Source organism: Amphibalanus amphitrite, unplaced genomic scaffold (assembly GCF_019059575.1).
Source record: "Amphibalanus amphitrite isolate SeventyFive unplaced genomic scaffold, NRLGWU_Aamphi_draft 000090F_arrow, whole genome shotgun sequence".
Lineage (NCBI taxonomy): Eukaryota > Metazoa > Arthropoda > Thecostraca > Balanomorpha > Balanidae > Amphibalanus > Amphibalanus amphitrite.
In genome coordinates, this window is record NW_024881586.1 from 385,708 (window position 1) to 406,222 (window position 20,515).

The following is a 20,515-nucleotide window of genomic DNA, read 5'->3' on the forward strand; positions in this document are numbered from 1 at the left end:
TGGGTCATATTCCCCCGGCGTCCTGATGATCGGCGCCCAGCTCAACGTCGAAGGCGCCCTGATACGCGGCACTGCTATCTGTGAAGGTGCCCAGGTTGCTGCCGCTCGAATTTTGGTCGCCTACTTAACAAAACCTCTGTTGGTGCCATCTCAGTTTCCTCGAGGTCAGGCAACCTTCACACGCCGTTGGCTACCTTGGCTGGCCGGCGACTCGTTCCCCTCGTGGCGACGCTCTTGACATCCAGTCAAAAGTTGGAGTGGCTGGCGCCCCCAGTGGGGGCCGGGGAAGGGGCAGTGGGCCTCCACGTTGCTCTCTTCCCGAGCCTATGGTGACTTGGCTCAACTCTCCTCAATAGAATCTGGATTCTGCACGCTGTATGAACATGGGCGTATTTGTATTTTGTATTTGTATCCATGACACCACTACGGACAATGCGGACAGTAGGTGTGACAATCAGTAGTGCCATTCATATAGAGGGTGTCATATATGAGCGGAGAGGCAACAGTACAGCTGAGCGGAGAGACAACATTAAAACAACAGTACAACTGGCGTTGCATGGAGCTGCAGGCAACCGGACAGCGGAGGCTTTCGAAAAATAAACAATTCGTCACTTCAACGTATAAACAATAGTAAAAGCAACATAAACACATATTCTCATGGTCGAACCCATGCACTAGCGGCTCACGGCGGGCACAGGCACGCAGTGCGGTAGCGGTACCGGATCACACGTCATGGGCGTTGTCTCAGCATAGGTTGTTATGAGCGGAGAGGCAACAGTGCAGCTGAGCGGAGACAACATTAAAACAACAGTACAGCTGGCGTTGCATGGAGCTGCAGGCAACCGGACAGCGGAGGCTTGCGAAAAATAAACAATTCGTCACTTTAACGTATAAACAATAGTATAAAAAGCAACATAAACACATATTCTCATGGTCGAACCCATGCACTCAGCACTAGCGGCTCACGGCGGGCACAGGCACGCAGTGCGGTAGCGGTACCGGATCACACGACATGGGCGTTGTCTCAGCAAAGGTTGTTCGCAATATAGTTGAAGCCTAAGAAGACGGCCAGTGGGGTCTCACTGCTGCTGAGGCGACCTCGGAGACGATGCGTCGCCCCTCCTGTCGGCGACCTGCGGTGAGCACCTGAGCAGGACTCCAGATAGCTGTCTGGCACGTTGCCGACACTGCCAGACGCTGTCAGCAGGCCTCACTGCTGCAAGTGATGTGCAGATGGACGCCAGGTGACTTCGTCTGCAGGCGATTCCGGAGACCGCGGCCTCACCAGGCAGCACCACCTGCATCGCCATGTCGGTGTTTCTAGAAATGGAAAAATAACAGTATCGGTGAAGGACAAGCAATACAATGTATTGTTTTCCTCTCTTGCAGGTATACGTAATCTACAATTATCATTGTTCCTATTTCATTCAACTGAACCTGAAAATTCCATATTGGCACATTGTTTGACTAAATTTGTGTAGTTGGGAACAGGGGCGACGCCACGGTGCGACGACAGGAGGGGACATTGACCATTTTGGAGGGGACGAGGTGACGAGGACCATTTCAAGTCGATTCTTTCCATGCAACGCCATAGTCGTAATGTTAAAATTTTAAAAAGTGGAGGGGACGAGATCCCCTCTCCCCCGTGGCGACGCCCTTGGTTGGGAAGCAGATTGTTTGAAATACATGTTTGGCTGAACAGTGCGGAAAATATTTCATTGATCACTATAGCTGCAACAAAAATACTGAGACAGAAAACATTTGCGCTTACCTGGCTCCTTTGTCAGTCCCGCACAACGGAAGTGGTACCATTTATCACAGCCGTCGCATCCGACCATCGGTGCTGCACTGATGCTGCTGCACTCCCCACATTCCCAGCACCTTAGGAGCGTCTTGGCTGTGAAAAGATTACATGAGTCATGGCGCATACATGAATAGTAAGATGTTTTATATGTTTAACATCGCATAGCAAAGACACAACAGCTGGGAGTCAAGTGTAAGCAAGTGTAAGCAAGGGACAGAAACAGGAAAATCTGGTGCAGAAGTTAAAAAATTGACACAAGTGATTTTCTCAGCTTCTCACTGCTTCCTACATCATTATATCGTTACATTATTTGCATCATTAGGGGCAGGAATTGGGCTGCCCCTGGACTCAGCATTCAGATTCGGGGCAGGATTTTGTCTGCCCCCAAAATCTTGTCGAGCTCCCTGCCATGTTTTGCAGACTGGATTTTAAGCAAGAAAAGCTTTGCTAAAAATGACGCTTGACGAAGCCTCATCCTACTGGGCTGTCTGACATGTCTCCCTGTAAAAAACATGTGGCCCTTATATTGTATATAAGATGAATATGTTAATAATGCAGAGAAAACACAGTATAAATTATACCCAACGTTTCAACGTTGAACAGCTTAAGATGGGTGAAGTGTAAGGGTACCTAGGTACATCTGAAAATAAACTGAATCTGCGTTCAATAAACATTGATTTTGATAATACATTTCACAAATCAATTGCAAATAACAATCATACTAAAATAGCACGACAGATAACTAACAATCGCATGAGAAGAACTTCTTGATTCGCCTTGACATTGTCGTCCGAACGAATGTTGTCTGAAGTTACACATTTGTCTTTTCTGCGCAGCATTTGTGTTTGCCATTTACCGCACCAATGTTCGCCAGCGGTGGTGACTTTTCCTTACCTGCTCACGAAACGTCACACACGACATGACGTCACCCGAAGACGTCATCAAAAAGTCCAGCTCTTAGGCGTGTCCAGCGTACCCCCCTGATTCCGTCTCAGCTGAGTGAAGAAACTACCGTTTTGGCAACCTGGAGTAAAGGTTTTAATCTGCCAAATGAGTTGTCAAGCCAGTGAAAGAGGTGGATTTTCACGTACATGCTTTCTTCCTTTGTGACCCACAACCCCTAATTTGGGGAGGACAAGCTGCCCAACGGTTCCTGAGGGCTGTTCACGGACCCTGTGTGCGGTCGGACCGCACACAGCCTCCAAGCTCCGCCCACTGCGTCCCTACGTCAGCCTTGCGTCACCGCACACAGCGACCGCTGTGGCCGGTCGGGACTGGCCACAGCGGACCGTCCACCGCACGCAGCCGTGACGTCAGAGCCGCCTACCCATCCCCTACCCCCACGCCTGCTGGACGTACCGCACACACCGCACGCAGCAGTGTGCGGTGCCCGTGAACACCCCGCCTCATGAAAAGTTGTGGGGCACCGCTCCCACGGCCGCAGCGTTATGGGGGCAGGGCACCCTTCCCCTTACTGCCCCTCCCCCAGTTCCCGCGCCTATATATGAATCTATGAAATTATGTTGGTAGATTTCCGATTTCAATTCCTCCAGCTGGGGGGGGGGGGAGGCTCAAATACATTACGAGCCCCTCAGCCGAAAAGCTGGGGGCTCAGCCCCCACTAGCCCCCCCCCCCGGTTCCCGCGCCACTGTAGCTAGACTAAAAGATTGGCCGATAAAAAACTAGCTGCATTTGCTTCTTTATGCTTTCATTATTTGATATAGGTAGGTACACTGCAATTTCAAACCTTTTACAGAACTTTTGTGTATGGGATAGTTTTCCAAAATCTTCGTGTTTCATAAATCAATAATAATCACTAAAAAAAATGAAGGGGGCCCACAACTTCCAGAGGGGCCCCTTGAGAAAACTTTGCACCCCCATCCAAAATTACCTTCCGCCGCCACTGGCTCTTGTACGTTGTTTTGTTGGATGTTTTGAATCCCTTAAGATTGACTTATATCATATTTAAGAAGCATGTTGACTGAAAACAATCTGAAGTATCCAGGAGGCTGACAGAGGTCCTGACTACTGAGCAATATCAATATCAAGTTAAACAAGTTATGAAATTTTGGTTGATAAACGCAAGTTGATCGGGCTCATATATCAGCAAGAATAAGTAAAATTAAAAGAGCTTATTGTCCAAAAACAAGCTATAATATTGCAGACCTTGGAGCAATACTGAAGAGCACGCTGAGCAGGATCATGCCAGAAAATGTTGACTGATGAGCGCATATTGATGTATTGGTATGAATATTGAATGATAACTTACAACAGCAAGATAAATTAGTGCTAACTATCAAGTTAAAATCTAGAATGAATGGACTTGGACAGTTTTACTATGCTTAGATGCTATGCAGATTGTAATGTGCATCAGGTACTCAGTGTCTGGCAAATGAAACATGCGATCATTCCATTGCTACTGGAGGAGAAAGCTTGGATCACTAAATCCACTTTATGTTGATTTTGATGTTAATCATCATCACTGTATTTCTTGAAAAAAGGATTGTAGTAAAATTGTCAATGTGACAATTCATGCAACGATGTGATCATATTATGTGTTCATAGTCATTCGTGATAGTCATTATTGGTCCAATATACAATGGCAAAGCTCTCAGTCTCAGCGTTTCTTCCTGTGGATGGCCAGCAGTGACTCAGAGCTTAGAAGTATTAGTTTTCTTCACAGGGCTGGGATAAAAAGTACTGAGGGTAATCTTCCACCAAGGAACTCTACTTTGACATGGTATGAGATGTAGGCACAAGTAAGTAGGTGCTCAGTTCCTATAGTCAGTAGTTGTGTATGTTTAGTTGGGTTAGCTTAGATCAGATTGTTAGTTTTTTAATTTGCCAAATGTCCATAAAAATGTGACCTGAGCAATGAGCATACCTGAACCTGACTAACCTGACAGCTGACCTAACCTCAATCATCACACATATTTGCAGCCTACCCAAGACCTGCATGGCAGTAGCACCCAGTTATAGGTAGGTACTCACCCTAACTCAATCTTACCTGCTAACCTTCAACTTGCCAAAAGTAAGCTCACATTGCCAAGCTGTGTCCAGGGAAACAGTCAACTGAGGAACTGGCTCATTGGGTGGCTGGTGTGAGTCTGTTCATTTAAAGTGTTTCTTCTCTGAAGCTGCTCTGCACTGCTGTATGTCATGTTAGATGCTCAGAAAATGTGGGAAATGATTACTAAGCTACTTTAGTGCTTTGTTAATGCTCGAGACATGAACAAGTACAGATCCTGCAGGGTACAGCTATGAGTTAGGTGCTAGGTGAGTATGTTATGTGAATGTGCTGTTCCCTGTTTGACCGTAAGTAAACAAACAAGCACAGGGTCACAGTTATATTCAATCTCCACATAAACATACAACAAAAACAGCCATATAGCCTAACTCCGAACACACCACAGATAACTTAAGCCTTTGAAGGCACAAAAATGTTTTGATTAACCTTCGCCCCAGTGGGGGGGGGGCATATGTTACCACCCTGTCACGTTTTTTGCGTGTGAATAAAAAACCGCGGCGCGTAGCGCCGCGCCGCTTGGGGTAGCTTTTGGTACATCAATTTTGGACAATGTGTGAAATTTTTGACCCCAGGTCATGTCAGGTCAGGTCACCAGGTCAAGTTAACTGACCAAGCCTAAAAAAGTTTGCAATCATGTCCAGCCTGCAGTGTTTGTCAGAAAGGTTTTAAACTTGGTGGATTGCATGCTGTTATGGGCGCCTACAATTTGTATATCTCGGATTTTTTATATCTGTGACCTAAGGTCAGGTCAGTGGCGTGACCTTTCCATTACAAGTCAATGGAGAAAAATGAAAATGCCTCTAGATCCGTGTGTACGCATCGGAACAGTCCAAATATTTCAGAATCACAATGATTTAGTCCACTCGTGATGAACAAGGTGTCATTTTTGCTGATAGCCTCTAGACAGGTCATCCGAGGTCACTTGAGGCTACAAACAGTTTTTTGCCAATAACTCGCGATTGGAAAGAGCTAGAACGCTGGGGATGGTCTCATTGTGTTTGTCTTGTTGAGACGCATCGACTGATATGCAACATGACCTTTTCCGGTAAGGTCATGACCTTGACCTGAGGTCAAATTTTCAAGTTGACCTTTCAAGGTCAAATTATAGTTCATTCGACGCGTCTCGGCGAGGGGAACACGATTCTGACCATAGAAATGTCGTGGCTTTTTGTAGTCGAAAGTTATTGTCGAAAAACACTTTTCGTAAAAACAGCTATTTTTGGAGTTTTTGCCCTCTGGAGGCTAAACCATTGACCTGAGGTCAATATTGATAATGACCTTTTCAAAAGAAGAGTTCAAAAGCTATCGTTTTCTCTTCCATGCGTTTTTCTAGCTACCATAGTTCCTGAGATAGCGGCATGTTTTCTGAAAAATATTATGACAATTGGCAAATTTTGACCTTTGATGACCTCTGGTGACCCCAATATTGCTCTAAGGTGAAAAATGACTGAAATACTTTCAAACGTACGCATTGAGAGCTATCGACTGCTTTTTACCGCGTCTTTCTAGCCCTCTTAGTTTTTGAGTTAGAGGTGGGTGGTAACATATGCCCCCCCTCACTAGGGCGAAGTTGGCTGAGACCGCCACTGGGGCGCGGGTTAACAGGACAGGTTTACAATATATCCTCTGTCCTTGGGGGATCTTGCTGCCAAGTTGAGGTATGATGAATGAACTTCAGGATTGATCAACCTTTTCTTAGCCACTGCTTATATACGAGAAAGACCAAATGCTTGTTTGTTTTGATTTACAGGACATGTATACAATATATCATCTGTCCTTGGGGGATCTTGCTGCCAAGTTGAGGTACGATGACTGAACTTCAGGATTGATCAACCTTTTCTTAGCCACTGCTTATAAACGAGAAAGACCAAATGCTTGTTTGTAAACTGCGTTGAAAATTTAATGATCCACCTTCAATTCTGACATGAAGGCACAAATGAAATAGTTGCCTCTCCTTTTGGAATACACAAAGCAAAATATTTAATAAATTTTAATGGATGGACAAGAGCAATAGCTTTCCCTCAAGTTAACTTCTGGCGCCTCTCCCATGTCCGCCACTACCTCCCCGACGGTGTCACCAAGACACTAGTGGTGGCTCTCGTCATGTCACGGATCCAGTACTGTCTCTCCGTATTTGGTAATGGTAGCCAAAAGAACTTCGATCGCATTCAGAAAATTCTTAACTTTGCCGCTAGAGTCATTTTCGGTCGCCGTAAATTTGATCATGTCTCCCATCTCCGGGACCAACTCGGCTGGATGGCGCCTAAAACAATGGCTGAATATGTTGTGTATCGAGTGGTCAGTACTTTCCTTATTCTGCTACTTCCGATTGTACTTCATGCTTTTGGCTGACTCCAAAGACTCCTTTTTACTCAGAACGTTTCTTCCATACTACACAAGGCCAAGAACAACAACTCCCAAGGTTCTCCATATGAGGCACACTCTCTAAATCCAGGCAGAGTAAATGACGTCACAAGAGACATCATCCTAATACACAACACTCCTCCCCACTAAACAACACTTTACAGGTTCATGCGCACTACAGGTTTACGCTCACGCTGGGGATGAGTGCGCAGTTCTGGGGTCTTCCGGATGACGTCCGCTGGACGTGCCCTAGGACCTACAGTCTCTTGTTCAGTGTTCGCCTTCGCTGCTGACGCTGCTTCAGGTGACTGTGTTGCAGCGATCCCATCTTCCTCCAGCACGAGCCCGCGGTTACCGGTTGAAGTTACCGACTGTTCCACAGCGCTATGCAGTGGCGGTCCATGTTCCCGCTGCACCGCTGGTGCGTCTTGCGCTGGGAGATTGCAGTGCTCAGACGGATTGATCTCCTGCCGCAGATTAGTCACTGGAGGTCGGACACCTGGCAGACAGACAATCTGATCGATGTGTCGACGCCACACTTCGTCTTGCACTTGGACTAGGTAGTGTTTACTGCCTTGTCGTTCGATGACGTCTCCCTCCCTCCATTTCTGTGCACCTCGGTAGTCGCGGACCAGGACTGATTCGCCGACTTCGAGCGTTCTGTCGGTTCCCTTCTGTGATCTTTCTACTTGTTCCTGTTGCTTCTCTCGAACTTCACTTGCGAGGTTGGGCTTCAGGAGGTCCAGGCGGTTTCGTAGCGGCCTGCCCAGCATCAACTCCGCCGGTGTACGTCCTGTTGACGCTTGTGGCGTACTGCGGTACGCCATCAGGAAGTTCGGGATGTTGACCTTCTTGCCTTTTGAGGCCTTCAGCAGGTTCTTCAGACAACCCACTGCTCTTTCCGCAGCTCCGTTAGTGGACGGCTTGTACGGCGCTGTGACACTGTGCTTGATTCCGTTCCTCTCCAAGAACCCTTCGAAGTCCTTGCTGACGAGTTGTGGACCATTATCCGTGACCAGTTGGTGAGGCAGTCCCCACCTAGCGAACAGGTTCAGCAGGTATTCAATCGTCTTCTCTGTTGTGATGGTCTTCATTGGAGCGATTTCCATCCACTTCGAGTAGCTGTCGATGACAACCACGTAGAATCTACCTTCCACAGGACCAGCGAAATCTAGATGTATCCGTTGCCAGGGTCCCTTGGCATACTCCCATGGGTGGAGATCTCCGCTTGGTGGCTCTGCTCGCTTTTGCCAGCAGCCTTCGCAGTTCCGGACTTCCGCCTCGATCTGCTTGTCCATGTTCGGCCACCAGACGTGCATCCTTCCGAGCTGCTTCATCTTCACCATTCCTTGATGTCCGGCATGCAGCTCGCTCAGCACTCTGGATCTCAGGTTCGGCGGAACCACGACGCGACATCCCCACATTAGACATCCGCGCTCCACGGTCAGTTCGGTTTGCCTCATCTTGAATGGTTGTAGCTCTTCATTTACGGCTTCTGACCAGCCATTGTGCACGAAGTGCATCACCTTCGCCAGGATTGGGCTTCTGGCCGTCTCTCGTTGAATCGCTGCGGCCGTCACCGGACTTAGCGACTCCAGTTGTCCGATCAGACAGACAGTGCACTCGTCTTCTGGTGCTTCTGACTTCAGCACTGAGCCTTCTCTCGGTAGACGTGAGAGCCAATCAGCTACTGGAATCTGTTCCGACTTCCTGACTTCCACAGAGAAATCGTACTCCGCCAACTTCATCGCCCATCTCTGGATCCGTGAGGCAGCCAACGTCGGCAGCGGCGCCTTAGGTCCAAAGACGTGAGCTAGCGGCTTGTTGTCCGTTACGAGCTTGAAATGGCGCCCGTACAGGAACTGCTTCAGTCGCTGAAATGCCCAGACTACACAGAGTCCTTCCCTTTCTATCTGAGAGTATTTCCGCTCGTGTTCACTCAGCGATCTTGACACGTACATGATCGGCCGCTCATCCTTCCCTTGAACGAGTACGGCGCCTAGTCCTTCTGGACTAGCGTCCGTGATCACCGTCACCTGCTCCGTCACGTCGAAATGACGCAGCACTTCCGTTGATGACAGCTGTCTCTTGATGCTGTTGAAGCTGGCTTCACACTCTGCAGTCCACTTCCATTCGCTGTCTTTCTTCAGGAGTTCATTCAACGGCCTTGCTGTCTTCGAGAGGTTCTTCAGGAAGCGGTTGTAGAACGTGACAGCACCGAGAAACTCACGAACTTCTTTCTGGTTGGTGGGTGCTCTTGCGTTCAGCACGGCTTTCACACGTTCTGGATCTGTTCTGATGCCCTCGGCTCCTAGCCTGAGCCCTAGGTACCGGACTTCCTTTGTCAGAAACTGACATTTCTCCTTTTTCAGACGCAGACCGTGTGACTTCATGATCTGCATCACTTCGTCCAGTCGCTTCAGTGCTTCTTCTTCAGTTCTTCCTGTGATGAGCATATCATCCAACAGACACTTCACTCCAGGCACATTCTTGAGGATTCTGTCCATTTCCCTCTGGAAGAGCATTGGACTTGACTTCACCCCGTATGGTAGTCGCAGCATACGGTGCATCCCCCATGGTGTGTTGAGAACACAGTACTCCTGGCTTTCTGTGCTGAGGGGCATCTGCAGATACGCTTGGGAGAGGTCAATCACTGAGATGTATCGAACCTGTCCCACTGTTGCAAAAATGTCCTCCATCTTCGGCAGCGGGTGCTTCGGCACTTCCAGGTTTGGGTTCAGCGTTACCTTGAAATCTCCACAGAGCCTTACTGATCCGTCCGGCTTTGGCACGACTACGAGAGGCGTGGCCCACTTCGGCGTTGCATCCTCTGACGTCAGTTCTTTTGTCACTCCAAGTTCCACCCATTTTGACAACTCTTGCTTCACTTTGTCCGCGAGACCATATGGCACAGGTCGTGGTGGCTGGAACACTGGTTTGGCATCTTCTTTCAGCTCTAGATGAGCTTCAGTGTTCTTCATCTGACCCAGCGTACCATCAAACAGCTCTTCATTCCTCTGCAGAACATCTTCCAGCTTCCAACGCATTGTCTTCTGAGATTGCATACTTCCCACCAGCTGTTCCCAGTCCAGTCTGATTTCTTTCAGCCAGTTACGTCCCAGTAGTGGAGGTCCATCTCCTTCCACCACATGCACTTCCAGTTCCTTCTTGTTTCCTTGGTACACTACTTCTGCATCAGTGACACCCAGCACAGGGATCTTGTGCCCTGTATATGAGGTCAGACGACATCCAGCTTTCCGCAGACTCAGTCCAGGAAGCACACTGTCTGGCATCAACGTCACTGGGCATCCTGTGTCAACCAGGAATTCCACATCCTTGCCATTTACGGACATGCTCACCTTGATCGCCTTTGACTTCTCCCTGCTTGCTTGATACACACAATAGTTGTCTTCCTCGTCATCTTCTACTTTGTCACCTTCATTACAGTTCACCCTCACTCTCTCTTCAGCACTCGGGTTCCTGCACGCAGCTTGGAGATGACCCGGCTTTGAACAGTTGTTACATCTGACATGTTTCGGCACTCTGCAGTCTTTTATCAGATGGTTACCTTTGCCACATCTGAAGCATTTCCTTTCATCTTCCCTTTGACTGCTTTGCATCATCTTACCTCTTGCATTTTTCATCTGGTTTTGCTGCCCTCTCACAGCTTCATCCTTCTTTGGCTTTCTTTCTGCCTGCTTCCAGTTGACCTTGTTCACCTTTTCATCTTTCCTTGATGCTCCTTCCTCTGACACTTCCATCTTCCGAGCTTGCTCTCGAACAGTGGCATCTGTCGACCATATAGAGATGGCTTTGGTTAGAGTCAGCTTTTCTTCCTTAAGCATGCTCTCCTTTACTCTGGATGAGGGACATGTTGCAACCAGCTTATCTCTCACCAGGTTATCCACTTCATTGACATCAAAGTCACACTTCCGAGCTTGAGTTTTCAGCTTTGCTACGTATCCTTCCACTCTTCCGCCTTCGTACACCATTGTGTTGAAGTGATGTCGCTCAACTACTGCGTTTACTTTTGGCTTGAAGTGCTTCTCCAGCTGATCTTTCAATTTTTCATATGCATTTGTCCCTTCCCCCTCTGGCAAAGTATCGATAATACCTTGAACATCAGGTCCGAGAAGGTGCAGAACAATATTGACTTTCTGAGAAGCAGTTTTCACATCAATTGCACCCATGTAAATTTCCACTGATTTGATCCATGTCATGAAGTTTTCACCTTCCTTGATACTTGGTGGTGGAGGCAGACTAACAGCCATAATTCAGAAAATATCCAAATCGACAAATACTGGCGCACTTCCAACTCGAGATATGCCCTTAACCTTGAAATGCGACAAACTTTGGCGCGACACGTGCTGCGCCTTACAGATGCGTCTTCGGGACTTTAAATCGCGTATTTTACCTTCGTCGCCATTTTGTTGTGTATCGAGTGGTCAGTACTTTCCTTATTCTGCTACTTCCGATTGTACTTCATGCTTTTGGCTGACTCCAAAGACTCCTTTTTACTCAGAACGTTTCTTCCATACTACACAAGGCCAAGAACAACAACTCCCAAGGTTCTCCATATGAGGCACACTCTCTAAATCCAGGCAGAGTAAATGACGTCACAAGAGACATCATCCTAATACACAACAGAATACCATACCCTTATCACGGCGCACAAGGCCATCCAGAGAGGTGAACCCGAGGAGATCGCGACCCTATTTTCCAAAAATTCCCAAACACGAGCAAGGTCTACTCGCCAAGACCACCTTTTCCACTTACCGCGACCCCGACTAGAGACCGGAAAACGTAGATTCGCCTACCGTGCCGCGGCGCTCCTAAATACTCTCCCCCTCGAGCTAACGCAGTTGCCTCCAGCCAGATTTGCCCGTGCTGTAAAAAAGGGGCTTAAGCCTAGCCAGAGTAGCCATAGTAGCTAGCCTCATGACTCTTGGACTATGAAAGGCAAACGAGTCTGTGTGTACATAGTTATGAACGCGGCTTCGTGCGGGTTCCACCAAGTAGGTGCGTGTTCGGCGTTCGCGTTGTGTATTTCGTATCCGTAAGTGTGTGCGTTTTCTTGTGTAGGTACCTATTTCTTGTGTTATCTTCAACCAGCTCGGACTCGGAGTGTAATCGCCACGCCGATTGTGGATTGCTCTTGATCGTCAATACATACATACATACATACATACTGTTGATGAATTACACCGAAGCTTATTCCCTTCATATTTTGTAACAAACGCGCTAAAACTGCAATATAACAGCACTATATGCTTCTTGACAAAATGCAATAGTATTAAAAATTTAGCCCTGATGGCATTCATTATTGGTGGAAACGTAATTGCAAAATATTTTGTAGTAGCTATTAAATTCCGGCCGAAAACAGTGCACGGTTTAAAAAAGAATCATTCCAATGACGGTCCATTCTTGCGGTCCTGAAATCGCCACTATTTCCGGCCTCTCCAACGCAACTCGTTGTCCAGACGTAAATATGCTACGACCACCGTGGGTAGTTGTAGTACGCGCCCTTAAAGGGACCCTCCCACCTTCAAAAAAGTTAATGAATTGGCATGAAAGTGATGTCGCTCGGTTCAGAAAGAGCGAAAACGAATATCTACCAAAATTCATCGAAAAATATTCACCGGTTTTCAAAATATTAGACTTTTACTTTTGTTTACTTTTTGGGATCTCCGCTGTTCCCAGGGACTTTATTTGAAAGTGCGGCATTTGTTGCGCGCAAAGCAGCATATACCACCGCGTGCTACCAAACGTTTTAGTCAAACATTTAAAAATCGTTAGATATCTGCGCTGACGTCACACATTCAGAGGGGTATTCCTATGCATTAGCCCCTCTGAATCAAAATGCTGCAATTTTGAAATTCAATATTTCCGATTTAAGGCATTTCTCGATGTTGTGAGTGCCGAAACCGGTAATTGTGAGCCAGGGACCCCATTTTGGCTATCTCAACTCAAATCTAATGTTAAGGTGGGAGGGTCCCTAAATACCTCAGCCCAATTGAAAACATTTTTTTTTTTCTAAACAACTTTCAAGTTCCATGCTTTTCAGTTAGTGGAACTTACTTACTTACTTACTTACGAAGTACGGATTTTGGATAGGCCAGAGGCCTTTAGAAACCTTTGTATTTATATACCTACATAAGGTCAAAACCTTTCTAGTCGGGCTCCTCGTGCGTCTAACTATTCGTCTGCGTGAGGGATGTCGTGTGCAAGGTGTGCCCAGTGAGTGTCAAGCCGGTTTTTTAATTGGTTCAGGATGTTTGAGGCGACAATCGTTGGCAGTAGGGTATAGCCTTGGGCTGTTCCAACTTCCAGTCGTTGATGACACGGATGGAGAACGTGTTGCACTGAATCCTGGAGACCGCCCGTGGCTTGGCTATTCTCCACTGGTGTCCTCTTGTGGCAGGAGTTCTGTCTGCTGCCATCTCAATCTCGAAGAGGCTGCGTTGGTCCATGTCAATTCCACCGCGGAGTAGCTGATAGACCGCGATCCGCGATCATATCTCCATGCCTCTGTCTGTAGTACAGCGTTGGTAGCTGCAGCACTTTCAGACGCTCTCGATACGGGATGTGACGGAAGATTGGGAACCAGCTTGGTCGCCCGCCTCTGCACCCGCTCCACCAGCCGCTGGTCCGCCTGGTTGAAGGGACCCCACACTACTAAGTTCCCGTACTCAAGGTGGGGTCGGACAAGGGCCTTGAGGAGCAGGGGGAGGGTTGATTGGTGGAAGGATTGATGAATCACTGCCATCACTTGTGTTGCCTTCCTTACGGCCACAGCAGCCTGCTTCCGGAGGGCTGTTTACGGGCACCGCACACTGCTGCGTACGGTGTGTGAGGTGGGTCCAGCAGGCGTGGTGGTAGGGGATGGGTAGGCGGTTCTGACGTCACGGCTGCGTGCGGTGACGGAAGGCTGACGTAGAGACGCAGTGGGCGGAGCTTGGAGGCTGTGTGCGGTCCGACCGCACACAGGGCCCGTGAACAGCCCTCTGAATTTGAGCTGGGTATCCATGAGGACGCCAAGGTCTCTCTCGACCTCTGACTCCGCGACTGTTGTTCCCTTTATCCGGTATGTGTGGTGCTGGTGCTGGTTGCCTCCGCCAATGTGGAGCACCTTGCACTTTCCAGGGTTGAATGACAGCTGCCACCTGTCTGCCCAGTGAAGTGCCGCGTTCAAGTCCTCCTGCAGGGATGCTGACTTTGCCGGGTCGGACAGAGAGCAGATACGTCGGTAGAGTTTGCTGTCATCGGCGGACGGCGAATATCTTTATTCCGCAGTGTAGTGGCTCCGGCAGGTCATTCACGCACAGCGTGAAGAGCAGTGGAGCAAGGACTGAACCCTGTGGAACACTGCTTGGTAGAGGAGCCCAGTCTGACTTGCTGCTTCCAGCAGTGACTCGCTGCTTCCGTCCTTCCAGGAATGCGCCGATCCATCTCAGAATCTTGCCTCTGATACCGTGAGCTTCTACTTTCTCCAGCAGCCGTCTAGGTGGGACTGTGTTGAACGCCTTGGCCAGGTCTAGGTATATGACGTCGACAGGTCACTTGCTCTCAATCATGCTGCCCCATTCTTCTATCGTTAGCATCAGCTGAGTAGAGCAGGACCTCCCTGGACGAAAACCGTGTTGGGCGTCGTTGATCAGGTTCTCCGACTTGAGGTGTGCAGTGCGATAAGACGGTCGCGAATGATCGACTCCAATAGCTTGCACGGAACAGACGTCAAACTGGCCGGCCTGTAGTTCCCTGGCTCATCTTTACTTCCTTTCTTGTAGATTGGAGCTACATCTGCCAGTTTCCAGTCCAGCGGCAGGGTCCCCGTGTCCAGTGACGATCGGTAGATGGAGGTAAGCGTGCTTGATAATGAGTCGGCTGTTTCCTTGATGATCCGTAGGTGCACACCACCCGGGCCGGCGGCGGAAAAAGGTCGTAGGGCAGACATCTTCTTTCTCACCAGCTCTACAGCGAGGTCGATGTCAGTGACAGCTGGACTGTGGTAGGTGTTGTACGGCTCTGGGATTTGTCCGGGGGGTTCCATGACGCAGACTGAGTTAAAAAAGTCGTTCAGTGTCGCCGCTTTCTCACAGCCGTTCGTAGTTAAGGTGCCGTCCGCAGAGTGTAAGTTCTCAACCCCGCTTGTAGTCTTCATCCTGGAGCCAGCGTATCGCCAGAAACCCTTAGGATTTTCTTTCAGGCTGGAGGCCAGTCTCCTTTCGAAGTCTTTGCGCAGGTTTCGGGTGAGTCGCCTGAGGTCGTTCTTGCAGCGAACGTACCTTGCATGACTGATGTCCATTTCTCGAGTGTATGCGGCCCAGAGCTTCTTTTTCCTGTTCTTTAGCCTCAAGACTTCCCTGTTTGTGTATATGCTTCCGTTTGTCCTTGGGCACGCTTTGGGGACGCATGCGTTGACCAGCTGCGGTGAGCTAGCTCGGTCTTGAAGGTGTCGTTATCGTAGCGTTCTTGCATATCCATATGCATTTCATCACACCACTGTCTCTGTCTGATCAGATACAGGGTGGACCAAAAAGGATGGAAACATTTTAAACTCGTATAAAACATGCAATATTGCATGCAGGTGACTGAAAATGATACCAAACGAGAGTACATTTTGTGTAAATTCATAATGACATAATGTTAAGCTGCTTTCTCTCGTTTTCAGTCTCTCACAGTAGATGTTCGAGGAGGCCACCTTTGCGAGACAGGCACAGATCGGCCCGCCTGGCGTCTGACGCGATAGCCCGACGACACATGTCCTCTGGTATGACTCGCACAGCCTTGATGATCGCTCTCTTCAGGCCACAGAAGCTTGCTGGACCTTCTTTGTAGACCTGGCCCTTGAGATGACGCTACAGGAAAAAAAATCCATAGGGGTCAAGTCAAGTGAGCAGACGGGCCAGTTCCGACTGGCACCGCGGGATATCAGCCGGTCACCAGAGTGGCTCCCGATCCACTTGAGCATTGTTTTGCTATGTGAGGAGACGCACCGCCTTGCTGGAGCCGCATGAGGTCCAAGATACTGCCATACGTCACTTGATCTCACTTCAAGAACTTCTTTAGCGTCGCTTGGTAGGTCAGCCATGCGTCGCTCTCAACCTCGAACCGAAGTGGAACTGGCCTGTCTGCTCAACCGACCTGACCCTATGGATTTTTCCTGTAAGGTCATCTCAAGGGTCACCGGTCAGGTCTATAAAGAAGGTTCTGTAAGCTTTAGTGGCCTGAAGAGAGCGATCATCAAGGCTGTGCGAGTCATACCAGAGGACATGTGTCGTCGGGCTATCGCGTCAGCCGCCAGGCGGGCCGATCTGTGCATGTCTCGCAAAGGTGGCCTCCTCGAACATCTACTGTGAGAGACTGAAAACGAGAGAAAGCAGCTTAACATGATGTCATTATGAATTTACACAAAATGTACTCTCGTTTGGTATCATTTTCAGTCACCTGCATGCAATATTGCATGTTTTATACGAGTTTAAAATGTTTCCATCCTTTTTGGTCCACCCTGTACAGAGGTGTGCTGATCGTTGATAGTTGCCCTTGTTTTAGTTTAAGTAGTTGATGGTTGCCCCAGAAGCCACGTTTTTTGATGAAGGTCTGGGGTTTGGGATAGTCGCGGAGGGGCGAGGAGTGAGTACCATCAACCATGGCCAGACTTGGACTGGGAAGCTTGGTAGGAAGACACGTGCATGTCCGTCAGCAAGATGTCTATGGTTCCAGAATCCAGCCCTGCATATGTCTTGCTGCATACTTTGAAGTTTCAATGCATGGTCACATCGAATTGTAACCACCTTGTTTCAGGTGTTTCTGTTGACAAGAAGTACTGCTGTTAAGCTGAGAAGTGTCACCATCATGGAGGATGAACAGCTGGCATCTGCCCTGTCTGAGCTGCCCTGTTTGGTCGAAGAAGATGAACAGGGCAGGGAAGAGTGCAACAAATGCACGTGAGTACGATCTACTTATAGTACTGCAACAGTTGCCTGTCTTTTGATTTAGTCTGCTTTTGTCACTTGGCATGTGTGTAGTGAAATAATTGGTCAATATTTGTAGTCTTTGACCAGTAAAGTGTCAAATCATGCATATTTCTGAAAACATAAATGTACATGGCAGGGCTGTTTTCATGAATGACGTTTCTGCCTGTGGTTTGGATGTGCGACTTATCACGTGGAATTTCCGCGCCAAGGAATTTCTCACGAAAACGGCCGTTCCGGCAAGCCCGTTTCATGCGATCCCGCGGATTCCTTGCGTTTTGCGATGCCTGAGCGGCTGTATTCGCGAGGAATTCTCCGCGTGGAAATTTGACGTGAAAAACAGCACGTCCGAACGCAGGTTTAATGTCAATATAGCTTTTCCAGCATCAGATGACTGGTTTGTTCATTGCCTCCTCTAAGTCCTGAGTGATGACTTGTTTGATGTTTTCAGTCGGCCAATCACTGCTTGCTGGTGTCCCTACTTACCAAAGCCACCCATAGATGTCAGCACCAACATCATTATCCTTCAGGTGAGTGCCGAATGCTGATAACATTCCTGGGCTTTGAGTGTGTGATGTTCTAAATTGCCCATCTGCTTTTCTTTGTCATTACTTCTCAGTGACCTAATGTAAATCACGCTATTTTCGCAATTTGCGCTCAGTGGCTCTTTTACAATAAAAGGTCAATAACCACATCCAAGGAGGCGTGTCACGTGACCTAGCGATGTGTCCGTCCGCACAGCACCCTCTGGAGGAGCGGAGGGCGCTGAGGACAGCTCCCATGATTCAGCTGGGACTGGCGCCGGGAAAGTGCACCGTCTATCGGGGCAAAAAGTTCCCATCGGCCAGGTGAGACAGACTTTACGGATTCAGGTGGTTTTGTTAGTTGACACGCGGTAAAAATTATTGTTGCCTTTACTGTCCTCTTGATATTTTGAACGATAAGATGATGATTCATTGTGTATAATGTTTTCATTTTACAATGCTTATGCGAATAATGTGCGTGAAGTGCGCTTTTCTGTAGTCACGGATGACTCGTCGTTCTGTTGTCCGTGAAATGATTGAGTGCTTCGTTCCGTGCTCGTGACTGTGACGTTTGCTTCATTCCGTGTTCGTAATTCGAAAGTCGTAACACGTATTTGTCATACGTGCTTGTTACGTGTTGTTACACGTATTCCTGGAGCGTGTCTGTGACTGACGTGTGCTCCATTGTGTTCCGTGTTCGTGATCGTGACTATGACATTTTCTCCGTTCCGTGTGTCTGTGCCTGTGGACTGTGAGTTCCGTGTCACCCAGCACTAACCCCCCGACCCGCCTCCCCTCCACAGCCACGTCGGCCTGGCTGAGATTCTCCGCTCGCCTCGCACCGTGATCCTGTTCCCCGGGCCGGCGGCAGTGGACGTGGCAGACCTGCCTCCCTGCGGGGAGGGTGAGGAACCGGGGCCGCTCAACGTGCTAATACTGGACGGCACCTGGCGCCAGGCGAAAACTATGTACACCATGAGCCCGGCGCTACACTCGGTCAGACAGGTAAGGACGCCACCCAGCGCAGCACAGGGTCTATATGTGAAGGGTAGGGAGGCAGCTGCCAGACCAGTATCTCTACCGGGATTTTACTTATGTTTCCTACACCCAAACACGGTATCAAAACGTAGAATCAATTTGGCAGCTAGCATATTTGGTAGGTAGTTAATTCGGTAGTATCTGATTAAGACTGGGACTAGCTGGATTCACTACCACCGGCGCTCCGTGCCCCAGGTAATGGTAACCGGCCGCCGGTGCAGCAGCTACGTGGTGCGCACCCAGCCGACATCCGCCTGTCTCAGTACCGTGGAGGCGGCAGCCGCCTGTCTGCAGCACCTGGAACGGCGGCCGCAGCTGCCCGGCCAGCTGCTGCAGCCGCTGCACGCGCTGTGTCGCGTCCAGCTGGGCCATGGGGCGGTGCCGCACACCAGTAAACAGGAGCTGATCGAGAGGGGACAGTACGAGCGACAGAGAGGTGTGCGAACCAATCGAATGTTCCGGCAACTGGGTGTGGTGCTGTGATATAGCGGACGGTGGACTGCCTGGTGCGGCACGACGGTGGGACGCGAGGGTAGCTCTGGTGCTGGTGGCCGGGAGGTAGTGGCTAGCTCTAGTACTGACGGCAGGAACTAGCATCTACGCCTGGTACCGAATGCAGGAGCTAGCTGCTTACAACCTCTGGTACTGACATCCGGAGTGAACAGCTACCTTTGGTTCCGTCAACAGAAGCCTACGGCTAGCTCTGCTCCCGACCAGAGCACGGCCCTAGGCCATCTCTAGTATCGATGTCTGGTGAAACATGCTGAGTCAAGAACAGCTCGCTGTTGACATGCACCGCGGGCTTCCGCCATAGGTTTTTATAATGAACGGAGGTGGTGACGTTGGAATGTTTTAGGCGATATGTGAGGGAGGTGCGATCTCATCTCACGTGAGGCTTAAAGTGTGTTTCATGCATCCGCCCCACCCAAACGCTACCCCAAAAGCTGGGTTAGACTGGTCTGGATTGTCGTGTGTTTTTGTTACGAACTGTTGTACGAGCTACTAGTTTTCGGTTGGTAATCACGGTACTTTACCTGCGTGATAATGTTGATTAATTTGGCTGGGATTCAAAACCTTTGATGATGTTTTGCAGTTGGACTGAGCTTAACCGCCATCGCTCATATTTCTACGAGGTGATTAAATAGAAATACAACCCATTTTATAGCTCAAAGTATTGTTTACCTAATTCGATTTGTGTTGTCTTGGTTACGCAAATCGTCGGGAAACTGATTGATATTCCTCCTGATAATTATTACGGAGCGAGCGAAGCGAGCGGAGTCTTTCCTTAGATTACGGAAATTTCTGAGTATGAGCGGCCGGCCGGCCGTGCGGACGCTTTTGCGAGGCTTATATCTCAGCAACCACTTGACCGATTTACACGCGGTAATTTTTGTAGGGTAGCTTCATTCCTTCTACCAAGTATTGGACTATTCCCGATGCATGTGGGTGACCCCTTATGCACGTGCCACGTGCAAAACGAAGAGGTGTCCGTTTTGTAATTGTTGCAATATTTCGGTAACTACTTGGCCGATTGCGCTGAAACTTGGCATGTAGGTAGGCACCCACTAGGCACTGCATATCCATGTGCCAGAGTTGGGGTGCTGCTGCACGTGCGCACGTGCAGGGGTCGTTTCCAGATCTCGAGAACGGCTGGACCGATTGCGCTCAAATTTGGTACACGGTTAGGGACCAGTTAGTAGGGTGCCGTGCACAAGTCAGTTGGGACCCATTTAGCACGTGCGCACGTGCAGGGTGCCGCTCCCAGATCTCGAGAACGGCTGG

General features: G+C 49.0%; 2 protein-coding genes across 4 annotated transcripts; one reads left to right on the forward strand and one right to left on the reverse strand.

Moving 5' to 3' along the window:
* Positions 1–2,814: 2,814 nt before the first annotated feature.
* LOC122380053 (tRNA-uridine aminocarboxypropyltransferase 2-like) lies at positions 2,815–19,904 on the forward strand. Of its 3 annotated transcripts, none has more exons than XM_043362830.1 (6): positions 2,815–2,839; positions 17,002–17,144; positions 17,623–17,701; positions 17,913–18,019; positions 18,499–18,700; positions 18,929–19,904. In XM_043362830.1, the coding sequence occupies exons 2-6, from the start codon at positions 17,053–17,055 to the stop codon at positions 19,214–19,216; spliced, it is 768 nt and encodes a 255-aa protein (XP_043218765.1). In that variant the 5' UTR covers positions 2,815–2,839; positions 17,002–17,052; the 3' UTR covers positions 19,217–19,904. The 3 variants fall into 3 exon arrangements, with proteins under 3 accessions (XP_043218765.1, XP_043218762.1, XP_043218761.1); XM_043362827.1 differs by lacking the exon at positions 2,815–2,839 and adding an exon at positions 13,241–15,205; XM_043362826.1 differs by lacking the exon at positions 2,815–2,839 and adding an exon at positions 15,212–15,446.
* On the reverse strand, positions 7,356–11,042 carry LOC122380027 (uncharacterized protein K02A2.6-like). Its single transcript, XM_043362761.1, has 2 exons — positions 10,826–11,042; positions 7,356–10,423 (listed from the first exon to the last, which is right to left on the reverse strand). The coding sequence occupies exons 1-2, from the start codon at positions 11,040–11,042 to the stop codon at positions 7,356–7,358; spliced, it is 3,285 nt and encodes a 1,094-aa protein (XP_043218696.1).
* Positions 19,905–20,515: the final 611 nt, after the last annotated feature.

Bases quoted from the DNA above. Each gene is read 5' to 3' on its own strand.
- LOC122380027 (XM_043362761.1), bottom strand. From the start codon at position 11,042: ATGCTTAAGGAAGAAAAGCTGACTCTAACCAAAGCCATCTCTATATGG. The intron at 10,424-10,825 runs GTAAGATGATGC...CCTCATATACAG, and splicing joins CCAGATGAAAAATGCAAGAG to GGCACAAGATCCCTGTGCTG.
- LOC122380053 (XM_043362826.1), top strand. From the start codon at position 15,246: ATGACGCAGACTGAGTTAAAAAAGTCGTTCAGTGTCGCCGCTTTCTCA. The intron at 15,447-17,001 runs GTGAGTCGCCTG...ACCTTGTTTCAG, and splicing joins AGTCTTTGCGCAGGTTTCGG to GTGTTTCTGTTGACAAGAAG. The intron at 18,701-18,928 runs GTAAGGACGCCA...TCCGTGCCCCAG, and splicing joins CGCTACACTCGGTCAGACAG to GTAATGGTAACCGGCCGCCG.